General features: G+C 42.3%; 2 protein-coding genes and 1 long non-coding RNA gene across 8 annotated transcripts in view; all 3 read left to right on the top strand.

The window, feature by feature from the left end:
- Nucleotides 1-509, top strand: part of LOC126985502 (activating signal cointegrator 1 complex subunit 2 homolog) — a 22,105-nt gene extending 21,596 nt beyond the window's left edge. The window contains exon 9 of the mRNA XM_050840495.1: nucleotides 242-509. The gene's annotated coding sequence lies outside the window, so the exon portion shown is untranslated. The remainder of the gene's footprint in view (nucleotides 1-241) is intronic.
- A 48-nt stretch (nucleotides 510-557) lies between these two features.
- Nucleotides 558-15,187, top strand: LOC126985501 (uncharacterized). Of its 6 annotated transcripts, none has more exons than XR_007738755.1 (10): nucleotides 558-1,139; nucleotides 1,784-1,879; nucleotides 3,972-4,032; nucleotides 8,188-8,321; nucleotides 8,614-8,707; nucleotides 11,144-11,325; nucleotides 12,036-12,851; nucleotides 13,329-13,409; nucleotides 13,762-13,964; nucleotides 14,421-15,187. XR_007738755.1 is itself a non-coding variant. In XM_050840491.1 (10 exons), exons 2-10 carry the CDS (start codon nucleotides 1,108-1,110, stop codon nucleotides 14,449-14,451), a joined length of 1,527 nt encoding a protein of 508 aa, XP_050696448.1. In that variant the 5' UTR covers nucleotides 558-942; nucleotides 998-1,107; the 3' UTR covers nucleotides 14,452-15,187. The 6 variants fall into 6 exon arrangements, 4 of the variants coding, with proteins under 4 accessions (XP_050696448.1, XP_050696449.1, XP_050696447.1 ...); XR_007738754.1 differs by having other exon boundaries at nucleotides 13,762-13,969; XM_050840491.1 differs by lacking the exon at nucleotides 13,762-13,964 and having other exon boundaries at nucleotides 558-942; nucleotides 998-1,139.
- On the top strand, nucleotides 4,042-6,398 carry LOC126985503 (uncharacterized). Its single transcript, XR_007738756.1, has 3 exons — nucleotides 4,042-4,347; nucleotides 5,429-5,508; nucleotides 5,629-6,398. It is a non-coding gene; the product is annotated as an uncharacterized LOC126985503 (long non-coding RNA).
- Nucleotides 15,188-15,973: the final 786 nt, after the last annotated feature.

Below are 15,973 nucleotides of genomic sequence, written 5' to 3'. Positions count from 1 at the left end.
CAAAAAGAGGAATAGAAAAGATTAGCAGTGAGACAAAAAATGAAAAAAAGAGGATTAGAATGTTTGTTATAATAGTTTGTGTCGTGAAATCAGAACTTGTGCGGTGAAATATAGAGATTGAGGAAGAGAAGAAGGATTGGAATATCTTTTGATAGAGCTTGTTGCGTGGTGAAACCAGGACTTGTGCTGTGAAATAGAAACAGTGGGGAAGAGAACTCTGATTATAACGACTTTTTTACAGGATTTGTGCAGTGAAACCTAAACAGCAAAAAAGACAGGAAAGATTGGAATGTCTTGATAGAACTTGTGCGTCTTGTCAAGGCTTGCACGGTGAAATTTAAACAGTGAAGAAGATAGGAAAGATTGGATCGTCTTTTAACAACTTGTGTGGTGAAATCTAGACAGTGAAGAAGATAGGAAAGATTGGATCGTCTTTTAACAACTTGTGTGGTGAAATCTAGACAGTGAAGAAGATAGGAAAGATTGGATCGTCTTTTAACAACTTGTGTGGTGAAGGAAAAGAGATCTCGTCTTTTAAAACTGTGTGGTGAAAAGATTGGATCGTCTTTTAACAACTTGTGTGATGAAATCTAGACAGTGAAGAAGATAGGAAAGATTGGAACGTCTTTTCATGACGTGTGGTGAAATCAGAACTTGTCCGGTGAAATTTAAACAGTGAAGAAGACAGCAAGGATTATGTCTTTCAATAGGACTTTTGAAGTGAAATCTAAGCAACGAAGACCAAAGAGGATTTCAGTGTGTTGACAGTGAAATAGTGAAATACTGTGAAATAGACTGAAGTTTAGTGACAAAGAGAAATACAGTGAAATATAGTGAGAGTGAAATATGGTGAAAGAGTGAAATACAGTGAAAAAGAGTGAAAGAGAGTGAAATACAGTGAAATACAGTGAAAGAGTGAAATACAGGAAAAATACAGTGAGAGTGAAATACAGTGAAATACAGTGAAAGAGAGTGAAATACAGGAAAAATAGTGAAGGTGAAATACAGTGAAAGAGTGAAATACAGGAAAAATACAGTGAGAGTGAAATACAGTGCAACATACAGTCGGTGGCTACAGTGAGGCTTCAAATACAGCAGAACAAAATCATGAAGGCGAACATGGAGAGGAAAATCAGCAGGTAAGAATGGCTTTGCAAAATCACTTCAAGAAATTTCAAGTAGCTAAGTAAGAGGGTGAAGAAAATTGTGTTAAAGTTAATGAACATATATTAAACCCTCTCTTTCTCTCTGTCTCTCTATTTACCTGTCTCTCTCTATTGATCTATCTATTTCATCCTCCTACGTTAAGGATTTCGAGTAGGTAAGTGAGTGGGTGAAGGAAATTGTGTTAAAGTTAATGAACATATATTAAACCCCCTCCTTCTCTCTGTCTCTTTACCTACCTGTCTCTATCTATTGATTTATCTATTTCATCCTCCTACGTTAAGGATTTCGAGTAGGTATGTGAGTGTGTGAAAGAAATTGTGTTAAACTTAATGAAAATAGATTATAGAAATCCATCCATCTCTCTTAATCTGTATTTATATCTGTCTATGTATTTATTTATCTATCTATCTCCCCTACGTCAATAATTTCGAATAGGTAAGGTGAAAAAGTAAAAAAAATATGTGTTTAAAAAGGTTATATAATGAAGATAATTTAAACTCTATCACTTTCTATCTATCTGTCCGTATCTCTCTCTCTCTCTCTCTCTCTCTCTCTCTCTCTCTCTCTCTCATTATCTATCTATCTCATTATATCTCACTTTCTCTATCTCCCTCAGGCGCGGCAAGAGTGAGCACCCTCAACTGGACAAGACAATGATAGGCAACCCCACCAACTTCATCCACGTGGGACACTCCTACATGCCCCAGGACAGGTGAGCTGGGACAGGCAACCGGGATGAGGAGGAGGAGGAGGGAAGGGAGAGGAAGGGACATGTTGGAAGGGAATAATGGACCTATAATGAAGGGACAGGTAGGGTAAAGGGAAGCAGAAGGATAGGCTGGAGGGAAGGGAGAGAAGGGGAGGGAAGGAGAAAGGGAGCAGAGGAAGATGGAGGGAGAAATAGGGTAAGGGAAGAAGGGAGTGGAGTGTATATTAGAATGCAGAACGTATAGCATATGAAGATAGGAAGAAAAGGAAAGGATAGGGGAAGGGAGGAAAAGAGATGAATATAAGAATAAGCAAATAGAAAGAAAAGGAACAGAATAGGGAATAGGGAGCAGGGACAGAATGGTGGAAGGAAAAGGAAGGAAATAAAAGATCATAGGAATAGGCAAGTAGGATGGGCGAGGGGCTATTACACTGGGCAAATTTTCCGTGGATCTTCAGTCAAACCACGATTTCCGCTAGCGTGGTTCTCATTTGTTCTTGTTATTGCTGCTGATGATGATGGTGAGTAATACCGTCGTCCTTCGCTGAAATCTACCGTAGCTTTGTAAGATCGTGGACTCGTCAGAAAACCACGAAAATATGAGAACATCGCCAGCGGAAATTGTGGTTTGACTGAAGATCCACGGAAAATTTGCCCAGTGTAATAGCCCCTTAGGGATAGAGGAGGTGAGGGAAGAAAGATTAGACAAGCAAGTGACTATATACTTCCTCATTTCATTACTACCAAGAGAGAAAGGGACAAAATAAGGTTAGAATAAGTTGTTAAAATGGAAGACCTTTTTTGAATTTTTGCAACTATCACCACGTTCCCAGTTAACATGCAAAGAGTCAAGGCCTGTCGTTACTTCAGGTTCAGGCTCTGCAAGTGACTGAATCTGATCATTTAATTACTACCAAGAGAGAAAGGGACAAAATAAGGTTAGAATAAGTTGTTAAAATGGAAGACCTTTTTTGAATTTTTGCAACTACTATCACCCCGTCACCTGTTAACATGCAAAGAGTCAAGGCCTGTCGTTGCTTCAGGTTCAGGTTCCGCAAGTGACTATAATACTTCCTCCTTTCATTACTACCAAGAGAGAAAGGGACAAAATAAGGTTAGAGTAAGTTGTTAAAATGGAAGACCTTTTTTGAATTTTTGCAACTATCACCACGTTCCCAGTTAACATGCAAAGAGTCAAGGCCTGTCGTTACTTCAGGTTCAGGCTCTGCAAGTGACTAAATACTTCTTCATTTAATTACTACCAAGAGAGAAAGGGACAAAATAAGGTAGAGAATAAGTTGTTAAAATGGAAGACCTTTTTTGAATTTATGCAACTACTATCACCACGTTCCCAGTTAACATGCAAAGAGTCAAGGCCTGTCGTTACTTCAGGTTCAGGCTCTGCAAGTGACTAAATACTTCTTCATTTAATTACTACCAAGAGAGAAAGGGACAAAATAAGGTAGAGAATAAGTTGTTAAAATGGAAGACCTTTTTTGAATTTATGCAACTACTATCACCACGTTCCCAGTTAACATGCAAAGAGTCAAGGCCTGTCGTTACTTCAGGTTCAGGCTCTGCAAGTGACTAAATACTTCTTCATTTAATTACTACCAAGAGAGAAAGGGACAAAATAAGGTAGAGAATAAGTTGTTAAAATGGAAGACCTTTTTTGAATTTATGCAACTACTATCACCCCGTTCCCAGTTAACATGCAAAGAGTCAAGGCCTGTCGTTACTTCAGGTTCAGGTTCCGCAAGTGACTGTAATACTTCTTCATTTCATTACTACCAAGAGAGAAAGGGACAAAATAAGGTTAGAATAAGTTGTTAAAATGGAAGACCTTTTTTGAATTTTTGCAACTACTATCACCACGTCACCTGTTAACATGCAAAGAGTCAAGGCCTGTCGTTACTTCAGGTTCAGGTTCAGCAAGTGACTAAATACTTCCTCCTTTCATTACTACCAAGAGAGAAAGGGACAAAATAAGGTAGAGAATAAGTTGTAAAAGTGTACGACCTTTTTGTATGTGTGTTGCTACTATCACCACGTCACCAGTTAACATGCAAAGAGTCAAGGCCTGTCGTTGCTTCAGGTTCGAGGACAGCGAGGTGGCGGAGGAAGCAGCAACGGGCCCTCAGGAAAGCCAGACGGAGGTGAGCTAAGAGCCTAAGACAGTCACATCAGCTTCGTCCGGTGCCAAAACAAGGGACTGGTCGGTATTTTCAGAGGTCCGGTGCCAAAACAAGAGACTGGTCGGTGTTTTCAGAGGTCCGGTACCAAAACAAAGGACTGGTCGGTATTTTCAGAGGTCCGGTGCCAAAACAAAGGACTGGTCGGTATTTTCAGACATCTGGTGCCAAAACAAGAGACTGGTCGGTATTTTCAGAGGTCCGGTACCAAAACAAGGGACTGGTCGGTGTTTTCAGACATCTGGTGCCAAAACAAGAGACTGGTCGGTGTTTTCAGAGGTCCGGTGCCAAAACAAAGGACTGGTCGGTATTTTCAGACATCTGGTGCCAAAACAAGGGACTGGTCGGTATTTTCAGACATCTGGTGCCAAAACAAGGGACTGGTCGGTATTTTCAGAGGTCCGGTGCCAAAACAAAGGACTGGTCGGTATTTTCAGACATCTGGTGCCAAAACAAGGGACTGGTCGGTATTTTCAGACATCTGGTGCCAAAACAAGGGACTGGTCGGTATTTTCAGAGGTCCGGTGCCAAAAACAAGGGACTGGTCGGTATTTTCAGACATCTGGTGCCAAAACAAGGGACTGGTCGGTATTTTCAGACATCTGGTGCCAAAACAAGGGACTGGTCGGTATTTTCAGAGGTCCGGTGCCAAAACAAAGGACTGGTCGGTATTTTCAGACATCTGGTGCCAAAACAAGAGACTGGTCGGTATTTTCAGACATCTGGTGCCAAAACAAAGGACTGGTCGGTATTTTCAGACATCTGGTGCCAAAACAAAGGACTGGTCGGTATTTTCAGACATCTGGTGCCAAAACAAAGGACTGGTCGGTATTTTCAGACATCTGGTGCCAAAACAAGTGACTGGTCGGTATTTTCAGACATCTGGTGCCAAAACAAGGGACTGGTCGGTATTTTCAGACATCTGGTGCCAAAACAAGGGACTGGTCGGTATTTTCAGAGGTCCGGTGCCAAAACAAAGGACTGGTCGGTATTTTCAGACATCTGGTGCCAAAACAAGGGACTGGTCGGTATTTTCAGACATCTGGTGCCAAAACAAGAGACTGGTCGGTGTTTTCAGAGGTCCGGTGCCAAAACAAGGGACTGGTCGGTATTTTCAGACATCTGGTGCCAAAACAAGAGACTGGTCGGTGTTTTCAGACATCTGGTGCCAAAACAAGAGACTGGTCGGTATTTTCAGAGGTCCGGTACCAAAACAAAGGACTGGTCGGTATTTTCAGACATCTGGTGCCAAAACAAGAGACTGGTCGGTATTTTCAGACATCTGGTGCCAAAACAAGAGACTGGTCGGTATTTTCAGACATCTGGTGCCAAAACAAGAGACTGGTCGGTATTTTCAGAGGTCCGGTACCAAAACAAAGGACTGGTCGGTATTTTCAGACATCTGGTGCCAAAACAAGAGACTGGTCGGTATTTTCAGAGGTCCGGTACCAAAACAAAGGACTGGTCGGTATTTTCAGACATCTGGTGCCAAAACAAGAGACTGGTCGGTATTTTCAGACATCTGGTGCCAAAACAAGAGACTGGTCGGTATTTTCAGAGGTCCGGTACCAAAACAAAGGACTGGTCGGTATCCTCAGACATTTCCGCTTTGCACATCAACTATTTCCAAAGGTCATAAAGGAGATCAGTAGGGTTCTCATGAGTGTTTTTGTAGGTTCATGGTACAGAAGAAAGGTCAGACAGATTTCCAAAGGTCAAAAAGATCAATAGGGTTCTCATGAGTGTTTTTGTAGGTTCATGGTATAGAAGAAAGGTCAGACATATTTCCAAGGTCAAAAAGATCAGTCGGGTTCTTTTTTTAGGTTCATGGTATACAGAGGAAAGGTCAGACATTTCTAAGGTCCTAAAAGATCAGTCGGGCTCTTTTTTAGGTTCATGGTATACAGAAAAAAGGTCAGACCATTTCCAAGGTCAAAAAAGATCAGTCGGGTTCTTTTTGGGGGTTCATGGTATACAGAAGAAAGGTCAGACTGTATTTTCAAAGGTCAAAAAGATCAGTTGGGTTCTTTTTTGGGGTTCATGGTATACAGAAAAAAGGTCAGACTATTTTCAAAGGCCAAAAAGATCAGTCGGGTTCTTTTTTAAGGTTCATGGTATACAGAAGAAAGGTCAGACAGATTTCCAAAGGTCAAAAAGATCAGTCGGGTTCTTTTTGGGGGGTTCACGGTGTACAGAAGAAAGATCAGACAGGTTTCCAAGGTCTAAAAAGGTCAGTCGGGTTCTTTTTAAGGTTCATGGTATACAGAGGAAAGGTCAGACATATTTCCAAGGTCCAAAAAGCTCAGGCGGGCTCTTTTTTTTTAGTTTATGGTATGCAGAAGAAAGGTCAGAAAGATCAGTCGGGTTCTAATGAGTGTTTTTTTTCTCATTCATCCTCTTCCTTCTTCCTTCCCTTCAGTAAATAACCCTTTTGTCCCTCCCTTTATCTTCCTCCCTTCTCCCTTCGTTACCTTTTCTCTCCCTTTTTATCTACCTCCTCCTTAGCCTTCCATTGTTATCCTTTCTCTCCCTCAGTCCATCTCTGTTACCCTTCTCCCTCATTTCTTTTTCTTCCTCTCTCCCTCCCACAAAATACCGCCAGGGTCATTAAACTATCACCGGAAATTCCCAAATGTCCTACGAAAGCATTATGAACTCTGTGTGCTTGAGCGCTGATCCGTTTAAGAATATGGCCCTGGGACTTACCACGAGAACTAGTGATTTTGTTTCCTCTGTCAAGCATTGGGTGGTGAATCATTTCCTTTTCCTCCACGTCTATCCTGTTTAGTAAGGACCGTATCCTCAAACAGTTCACCGTTTTATTAATCCACTTAGTACTTGTTTTTATTTTTACACTTCTCCTCTGTTCCCTCTCTGTGGCAAGTAAGAAGAAAATTTACGTCAAACCTTTCCAAATAATTACTCCTATATGAATAAACTCTCATACAGAAGCTATTGGGGTTATCATAGTGTTAGATCTTACCCAAATTCTCAAGCATTTCGGAGCTTACACACCCACATTCGATAAGGCTTTCGAAGAGGTTGTGGGTATTTCCATGGGTAGTTTTTTTCCAGCAAAGAAGACAGCTCAAGGGCAAAGAAAAAAGGAAACAATAATGAAAAAAAAAAAAAATCTACTCATTGCTCCTTACGAGTCTCACTGCTACTCATTGCTTTACGAGTCTAGTGATAGTATGACAAGGCTTCTGCACCATGAACGTAAAGAAACAACCATGAAAATATTTGTTGTAAGAGGCGGAAGCGTTGAGAATACAGGTGTGTTTTACATTGGTGGTACTGTTGGTGGTTGCGGCGTTCTGCTATGCTTTACTACACTGGTGGCAGCGGTGGGATATGTACTCTACAAGGCTTCTGCACCATGGACGTGAAAGAAATACAAAGAGAACCCGATTCATCTCCCTTGAGGCCTTTGGATCTATTTGTTGTATGAGCCGGAAGTGTTGAGAATACGGACGTGTGTTACATTGGTGATACTGTTCAAGTGTTGGTGGTTACAGGGTTATGCTATGCTTTACTACACTGGTGGCAGCGGTGGGATATATACTCTACAAGGCTTTCGGACCAAGGACGGGAAAGACACTGGTGGGACTCTTACTAACCTACTCTGTGGCCTCTGCAAATAGTCGTAATAAAAGCCGGAAGCATTTGAGAGTATAAATCCATTTCTCTCTTATAAGAACATTAGAACATAAGAACGTAAGGAGTGCAAGAGGCCGTATGCCAGACTCTTTACGTTCTTATGGTCTTATGTTCTTATATGAGAGGATTTCACTGATGACATGGATTTTCTATTTCCATTTAAATGTGTATACTCTCGTTTTCTTTATTTTGTCATATTTATAACCATCCCATTTTCTTTGATTCCAGTTGTTGCATAGTACATGTGTCTGTTGTTTTCTGTGTATAGTAAGCTCGTTGTATTTACTTTCTTATATATGCAATCATCCCATTTTCTTTTATTTCAATTCTTGCACAGTACACCTGTCTTTCTTACTTCTGGTTTCGTGGAATTCCTCGTCTATTCTTTTATCCATTAGCCTCGTTTTCTCTCATTCTTGTGGTTACGCGAACGCTCACATTCCGTTTTCTCTCTTCAAGGTCGTCCAGGAAGAGGGTGAAGGAGGAGGCAGGGAGGAGGAAGGACCGAGGAGGGATGAGGAGGAGGCGGAGGAGGAGGAAGGGGAGGAAGACCAGACCTCCCCTTCCTCTGGGCGAAGATACCGGAAAATAAGGTGAGAGAGAGAGAGAGAGAGAGAGAGAGAGAGAGAGAGAGAGAGAGAGAGAGAGAGAAAGAAAGTGCGTACGTGTGTGTGTGTGTGTGTGTGTGTGTGTGTGTGTGTGATGATTATGTATACAGAAAAACACATGAAAGGAATGCCTAAGAAGATAAACAGTCTCTCTCTCTCTCTCTCTCTCTCTCTCTCTCAACATATATTATTTTCATGCTTATCTACTTCTTCCTATTCCTTTTCCTTCTCCCTTTTCCTCCATCTCTCTCTCTCTCTCTCTCTCTCTCTCTCGCAGCAAGGACATGATCAGCCTTCCCTCAAACTTCCGTCACGTCCTTCACATCGACCCGACAACCGCGGACGCTGAACACCTCTCCCAGCTACTCCAGGTCTGTCTGTCTGTCTGTCTGCCTGTCTGTCTGAGCTAGGTAGGTAGGTAGCAGCGTTACCATATTATCGTACTCACCACATTGTATTTATCATTATTAAGCCTCAAACTCTCGTACCTATACAAATTACGGAAGATTATTAAAGTTAGCGTTAAAACTGTTATTTATCGATGTTTGTTTGTTTGTTTTTGCTATACATATCAGTCAGAAACTACGAAAAGGGAATACGGTGTGTACGATAATTTGCCAACGCTGGTAGGTAGGCTAGGTAGGGAGGTAGGTAGGCTAGGTAGGGAGGTAGGTAGGCTAGGTAGGGAGGTAGGTAGGCTAGGTAGGGAGGTAGGTAGGCTAGGTAGGGAGGTAGGTAGGCTAGGTAGGGAGGTAGGTAGGCTAGGTAGGGAGGTAGGTAGGCTAGGTAGGGAGGTAGGTAGGCTAGGTAGGGAGGTAGGTAGGCTAGGTAGGAAGGTAGGTAGGCTAGGTAGGGAGGTAGGTAGGGAGGTAGGTAGGCTAGGTAGGGAGGTAGGTAGGCTAGGTAGGAAGGTAGGTAGGCTAGGTAGGGGGGTAAGTAGGCTAGGTAGGGAGGTAGGCAGGTAGGCTAGGTAGGAAGGTAGGTAGGCTAGGTAGGTAAGCTAGGTAGGGAGGTAAGTAGGCTCGGTAGGGAGGTAGGTATGATAACGTATGTATGTTTGTCTGTCTGTCTGTCTGTCTATCACCATACCCACCACCACCATCACCATCACCACCACTACCAGGGAAGCAAGGGAGTGGGACCAAACTCCTCCTTAATCCTCTGTCGTAGAAATAGAAGGCATAGTTTCGTTTGCTAAGACTCCGACAGACAAACCCAATCCCTTTCCAGCCGGCGAGAGAAAAGGAGGAAAGTCTGTATGTATGTGTTTAAGTATGTAATAACTCTTCCACTAAACTATTTGCCGACGATAGTTTACTGTTTAGAGCAGTAAAGACTACTGACGAGTCGTCAGTGACGACTGCAGACTACTACAAAACGACTTGGACGCCCTCGAGCGGTGGGAACGCACCTGGCAGATGCACTTCCGACCAGACAAATGCAAACTATTAAGATTCACCAGAGCGCACAACCCCCTCCATCACACTTACACTCTCCACAATTCAAATTTACAATCAGTTCACACACACAAGTACCTTGGTATCCATCTCTCAACTAACTTGAAATTCAACACCCACAAATACCATATCAGTGCCACAGCCAACAGAACACTGGGGTTCCTGAGGAGGAATTTACATAACTGCACACCTGACATTAAACACATAGCTTATGACACACTTGTGAGACCAACACTGGAATACTGCTCCACGGTGTGGGATCCTTACACACACAGAAACATTGATAGGTTAGAACAAATCAACACCAAGGCGGCAAGATTCATTACAAACAATTACACTCGAACGCCCGGAACCACAACACGGATCAAACAACAGATAAACATGGACCCTCTTCACATACGCAGACAAGCACACAGACTTACACTTATGTACAAGATCACAAACACTCACATTGACATTAACCCACAAACATACCTACACAACGCAAACAGTCAACGTACTCGTAACACACACATCCATATAATACCATGCAAACATATCACACTAACACTGACGCATACAAGCACTCATACTTTCCACGCACCATACGTGACTGGAACAGCCTCCCTCAACAGATTTTAGACTGCGGTACAATAGACTCATTCAGAAAACAAATACATACTCACTTGTCACCACAACACACCAACACTAACAATTACACTTGATTCACTTCCCTCCCCTGCACACTCGGCTCCCCCGTCCCCCCAACAGCCAACAAATATGCGTGTTATGCACCTGTACGGGAGCCCTGCGCATCATTTATCTAGATCCAGATCCAGATGTATGTATGTATATGTAAGGTGTAGGAAACATCTCAAGGGCAAGAATCAAAAAAGAAACTAAGAAAATACATAAAAAGTCGCCAATCTGTTGCTCCTGCAGAAGCTAGCAGACGAAGTGTCCAAGAGAGAGAGAGAGAGAGAGAGAGAGAAACGTCTTGATATTCCCCTCTTGTATGTATGTATGTAGGATGTATGTATGTATGACGTTGGGCTGTGGGTAGAATAATAGTTTTTTTTTTCGTTTTTCTTTATTTTGTTTTATTTTCATTCTTGTTTGTGGTAATTTTTTTGGTGTGCCTGATCTTTTTTTTCTTTGCCATTTCTTCTTTTTAACGATCCGGTTTTTCTTGTTTTTTGTAATCAACATAATAATAATAATAATAATAATAATAATAATAATAATAATAATGATACTACTACTACTATACTACTACTACTACTACTACTACTACTTCTACTAATGATAATAATAATAATAATAATAATAATAATAATAATGATAATAATAATAATAACTAATAACTCACAGACAACGAACGACTCAGAGTACGACCTTCAGAACGACCAGGAACAACAACAACAACAACAACAGCATCATCATCATCATCATCATCAGCAGCAGCAGGACCATAACGAGCCGACCCCCCAAAAGGACCCCCCACAGCCCCCCCCTACGGCCCCCAAGCCCACGCGACCCTCCCTACGTGTGAGGTGAGAGAGAGAGAGAGAGAGAGAGAGAGAGAGAGAGAGAGAGAGAGAGAGAAGACATCCCCTCCCAAAAAAAGTATAAAAAGAATAGATGAAGAGAAAAGAGGAGGAGAGAGAAAAGAAAATAAACGAAGGGAAAGGAAAGAGAGAACAAAATGGAGAGAAGAAAATAACGAATAAGGGAGATAGAAAGGAAGAAAGAATAGAAGAAAAAAGCGGATGATAAGGAGAAAAATTATACTGATGAGAGAGAGAGAGAGAGAGAGAGAGAGAGAGAGAGAGAGAGAGAGAGAGAGAGAGAGAGAGAGAGAGAGAGAGAGAGATTCATATAGATTTACACATGATCTTTAATTTATATAGATATCCATTGAGAGAGAGAGAGAGAGAGAGAGAGAGAGAGAGAGAGAGAGAGAGAGAGAGAGAGAGAGAGAGAGAGAGAGAGAGAGAGAGAGAGAGAGAGAGAGAGAGAGAGAGAGAGAGAGAGAGAGAATTTTCATATAGATTTACATAGATTTACACATGATCTTTAATTTACATAGATATCCATAGAGAGAGAGAGAGAGAGAGAGATTTTCATATATAGATTTACATAGATTTACACATATGATCTTCAATTTACATAGATATCCATAGATGCACATTATAACCGGTCCACCTCTCATATGCTCTTTCTCCCCTCCCCTCGCCCCCCTTCTTCCCCCGCCTCCCCCCAGGAAGAAGATGATCGGGCCCCCCACGAATTTCCAACACCTGGACCACATTTCGGTTGGGGAGCGACTCACGGGCCCGGAGTCCCCCCCACCCCACCTCTCCCCCAACTCCCCCCTCCCCCGCCTCCCCCCTACGCCACCTGGGGGAGAACTGGGGGAGCCTGGGGGTTATGAGACCATCTGGGAATACCAAGAGGAGGCCCATACCCCTTCCCCCCCTCCACATTCACCCTACCCCCCTCCTCCCCCTCCTCCACATTTCACCCCTCCTCCTCCTCCTCCACATTTCACCCCTCCTCCTCCTCCTCCACATTTCACCCCTCCTCCTCCACCTACCACTCCTCCCCCTGTCTCTCTCCCCTCCTCCCCTCCCCCTTTCTCTCTCCCCTCCTCCCCCTCCCCTTCCTTCCTCCCCCCTCCCCCTCCACATATCACCCATTCCACAAGCCCTTATGCATCCACTCCATATGAGTCATCTACTACAGCTTCTTACACGAGTTCATCCACTTCCTCCACCCAGCACTCCACTTACATCCATCACACGTCCTTCTCCACCCATCCCAGAGAGACCGTCGTCCATCTCTCCCACTCCACATCCATACCCATCACCCACTACCCGGAGCCGTCTCACTACAGCACGCCATCCGTTCACCCGTCCACAGCATCCACATCCCGTCCACTCTCATCCCCCGCCATCTCCACCTCCCCTCCCGCCTCATCCATGTCCACATCACCTCCTCATCCACACTCTGCCCCCCCGAAAAAGCCGCCCCCGCCCCCTGCCCCCTTCCCCGCCCCGTCACACCATAATGCACCAAGGTAAGAGACATAGACAGACAGACAGGCAGATAAAGGGACAGATATACAAATAGTTATAGACAGACAGACAGAAAGTGACAAATATAAATAGTTAGACAAGCTGACAAATAGATAGACAGATAGACAGACAGACAGACAAGCAGACAGGCAGATAAATGGACAGAGATATTAAGAGTTAGACAGACAGACAGACAGACAAAAAGTGACAAATATAAACAGTTAGACAGACAGACAGACAGACAAACAGGATAAAAAAGCTATAGTTTCATCGGCTGTTTATGTAGAAAATCTGAATAAGAGTGACTTTTATATATATGTTTAAAGAGGAAATTAGTGCTAAGATAAATACTGAATAGAGCAAAAAAAAAAAAAAAAAAAAAATTAGGCAGTTTTTACATATATTCTTTTTTTTCTTTATGCATTTTACTTATTTATTTATTTATTTATTTATTTGTCTTATTTTTCTTTAACTCGCAGAAATCGAAGTCCAACGAAGAGCAAAAGTTTCCATGCCGACTTTACTCAATTTCGCATTCCACCTCCACCTGGCCAGAACGGGTGAGTGTCTGTCTGTCTGTCTGTCTGTCGTTTTATGCTTGTCTGTCCATCTTTACGTGTGTGGGGTGTGTGTGCTTCTGTTTGTCTGTTCGTTTCTGTCCGTCTGTCTCTTTTTCAATCTCCGTCTGTCTGTCTGTTCCTGTCTGTCTGTCTCTTTCTCAATCTCTGTCTGTCTGTCTTCACCTCTCGTACGTCTGTCTACTTCTTTCTTTTTATCTCTCTATCTGCCTGTCAGAGAGAGAGAGAGAGAGAGAGAGAGAGAGAGAGAGAGAGAGAGAGAGAGAGAGAGAGAGAGAGAGAGAGAGACGAGTGGTTAAGTAACATCTAAGGTAACTTGCTTCTCTCATTTCAGTGGTTTATAAAGTAAGAGGAGGAAGAGGAGAAGGAGGAAGAGGAGGAGGAGGGGGCGTGGGGGGAAGGGGTAGGAGGAGTCACCCCCACCCCCTTCCTCACACATTGCCTCCCTCCCCCCCTCTCACAACGCCCCCCCCTCCTCCCTACAACTACCCCCCCCCACACACACACACACTTGGTTCCTTCACGTCAGCTATAAATGTAAAGTAAGCATCAGTAGTAGTAGTAGTAGTAGTAGTAGTAGTAGTAGTAGTAGTAGTAGTAGTAGTAGTACTTGTGAGAATGAGAATAAGAATAAGATGAAAACTGGAATATTGTCTTTTTGTATGTTGAGGTATTTCTTTCTTTCTTTCTTTGTTTATTCATTTGTTTATTCATCCATTCATTCATTCATTCTTTTCTTCATTCATTTACTCATTCATTTATTTATTCATTCATTCATTCATCCAACCATCCATTCACTCATTCATTCATACATTCATTCATTCATCCAACCATCCATTCACTCATTAATTTATTATTCATTCATTCATTCATTCATCCAACCATCCATTCATTCATTCATTCATTCATCCATTCATTCACTCATTCATTCATACATTCTTTCCTTCATTCGTTTATTCATTCACCTATTTATTCATTCATTCATATCCTCAGCACTGGGTCGAGGAGGAGTGACCGGACCTAACACCTGACTTCCGGGCGACAGGTGACCTTCAGGGCGGCGCCGAGGCAGGACGAGGGACGCGAGGGAGGCGGCAGAGCATGACAGACAACCATCCCAGCAGTCCCCTCCCCCCACAGTCCCCTCCATGGTCCCCCCCCCTGCCTCCCCCCCCCTCCTTTTACCTACTCTCTCACCTGACGGAAATGGACTCCTCTCCCCTCCCCCTCCCTTTGTTCTTACCTCTTATTAGATTATTATTTATTATCTAGAAAACCAAAGCTAATCATTCGGCTATATTATCCTGTTGTTATTGTTATTATCATTATTATTATTATTATTGTTATTACTGTCAGTGACCTTTAAGCAACTTGACAGACTATGTTAAAAGTTTGTAATCACACCCACAAGAAGAAGAATATGAAGAAAAAGAAGACGAAGAAGAAGAAGAAGAAGAAGAGGAAGAAGAAGAGGAAGAAGATGAAGAGGAATAAGAAAAAGAAAAAGAAGAGAAAGAAGAAAAAAAAGGAAAAGAAGAAAAAGAAGAAAAATAAAAAGAAAAAGAAGAAGAAGAAGAAGAAGAAGAAGAAAAAGATGACACACACACAAGAGTTCAAACATAACACTAAGAGATAACACGTGTAACATAAGGAGAGGAAGGACGTGAATGATTGTAAGTCTATTCTCTTTATGTATTTCCTTCCGTCTATTAGAGTGTGTATTTACGTTCATTACATTTTTTAATAAAGATTTAACCGGTGCTTTCCATATCAACTTACTGGCCTCAGCGTTATTCTATTTATCTCTTTACTTAATTAATTAGTTAGTTAGTTAGATATTGTGTAAGTTTTTGTGTGGTTTTAGATTTGGAGGAGAAGGTGAAGGCGAAAAGAAGTTGAACACTCTATATAGTTAGTTAGTTAGTTAGTTATTGTGTAAGTTTGTGTGTGTCAAATATACGAATGGTCTTAGATTTGTAGGAGGAGAAGGAGGAGGAGGAGGAGGAGAAGGTGAAAGCGAAAATAAATTGAACATTCTATTTATTTATCTATTTACGTAGTGAGTTAGTTATTGTGTAAGTTTGTGTGTGTGAAATAGGTATACGAATGGTCTTAGATTTGGAGGAGAAGGAGAAGGAGAAGGAGGAGGAGGAGGAGGGAAGTGAAAGGGAAAAGAAGTTGAACATTACATATTTCATCAGCTCCGCCTCACCTGACTTATTAGCTGCCCGTGAATAAAAGGACACAGGTGAGAAACAGAAGGATATTGGAGGCTTAGGAGATATTAAGGTAAGGAAATGGGCGGGAGGGAGAAGGATTAACCACGGACATTCAAGGGGATTACAATACACAGGGGAAGAAATGGGAGAGATTTACGAAGGAAACTATAGAAAAAATGGGGATCATATACAGAACACAGGGAAAGGAATGCTAGGGAATGATACAGGGATTTACGAAGGAAACTATAGAAAAAATGGGGATTACAGAACACAGGGAAAGGAATGCTAGGGAATGATACAGGGATTTACGAAGGGAACTATAGAAAA

This window comes from Eriocheir sinensis, chromosome 59 (assembly GCF_024679095.1).
Source record: "Eriocheir sinensis breed Jianghai 21 chromosome 59, ASM2467909v1, whole genome shotgun sequence".
Taxonomy (NCBI): domain Eukaryota; kingdom Metazoa; phylum Arthropoda; class Malacostraca; order Decapoda; family Varunidae; genus Eriocheir; species Eriocheir sinensis.
The sequence above is the reverse complement of the archived record's forward strand: the minus strand, read 5'-3'. Positions and strand labels throughout refer to the sequence as shown.

Bases quoted from the DNA above. Each gene is read 5' to 3' on its own strand.
- LOC126985501 (XM_050840491.1), top strand. From the start codon at position 1,108: ATGAAGGCGAACATGGAGAGGAAAATCAGCAG. The intron at 1,880-3,971 runs GTGAGCTGGGAC...TCGTTGCTTCAG, and splicing joins TCCTACATGCCCCAGGACAG to GTTCGAGGACAGCGAGGTGG. The intron at 12,852-13,328 runs GTAAGAGACATA...TTTAACTCGCAG, and splicing joins TCACACCATAATGCACCAAG to AAATCGAAGTCCAACGAAGA.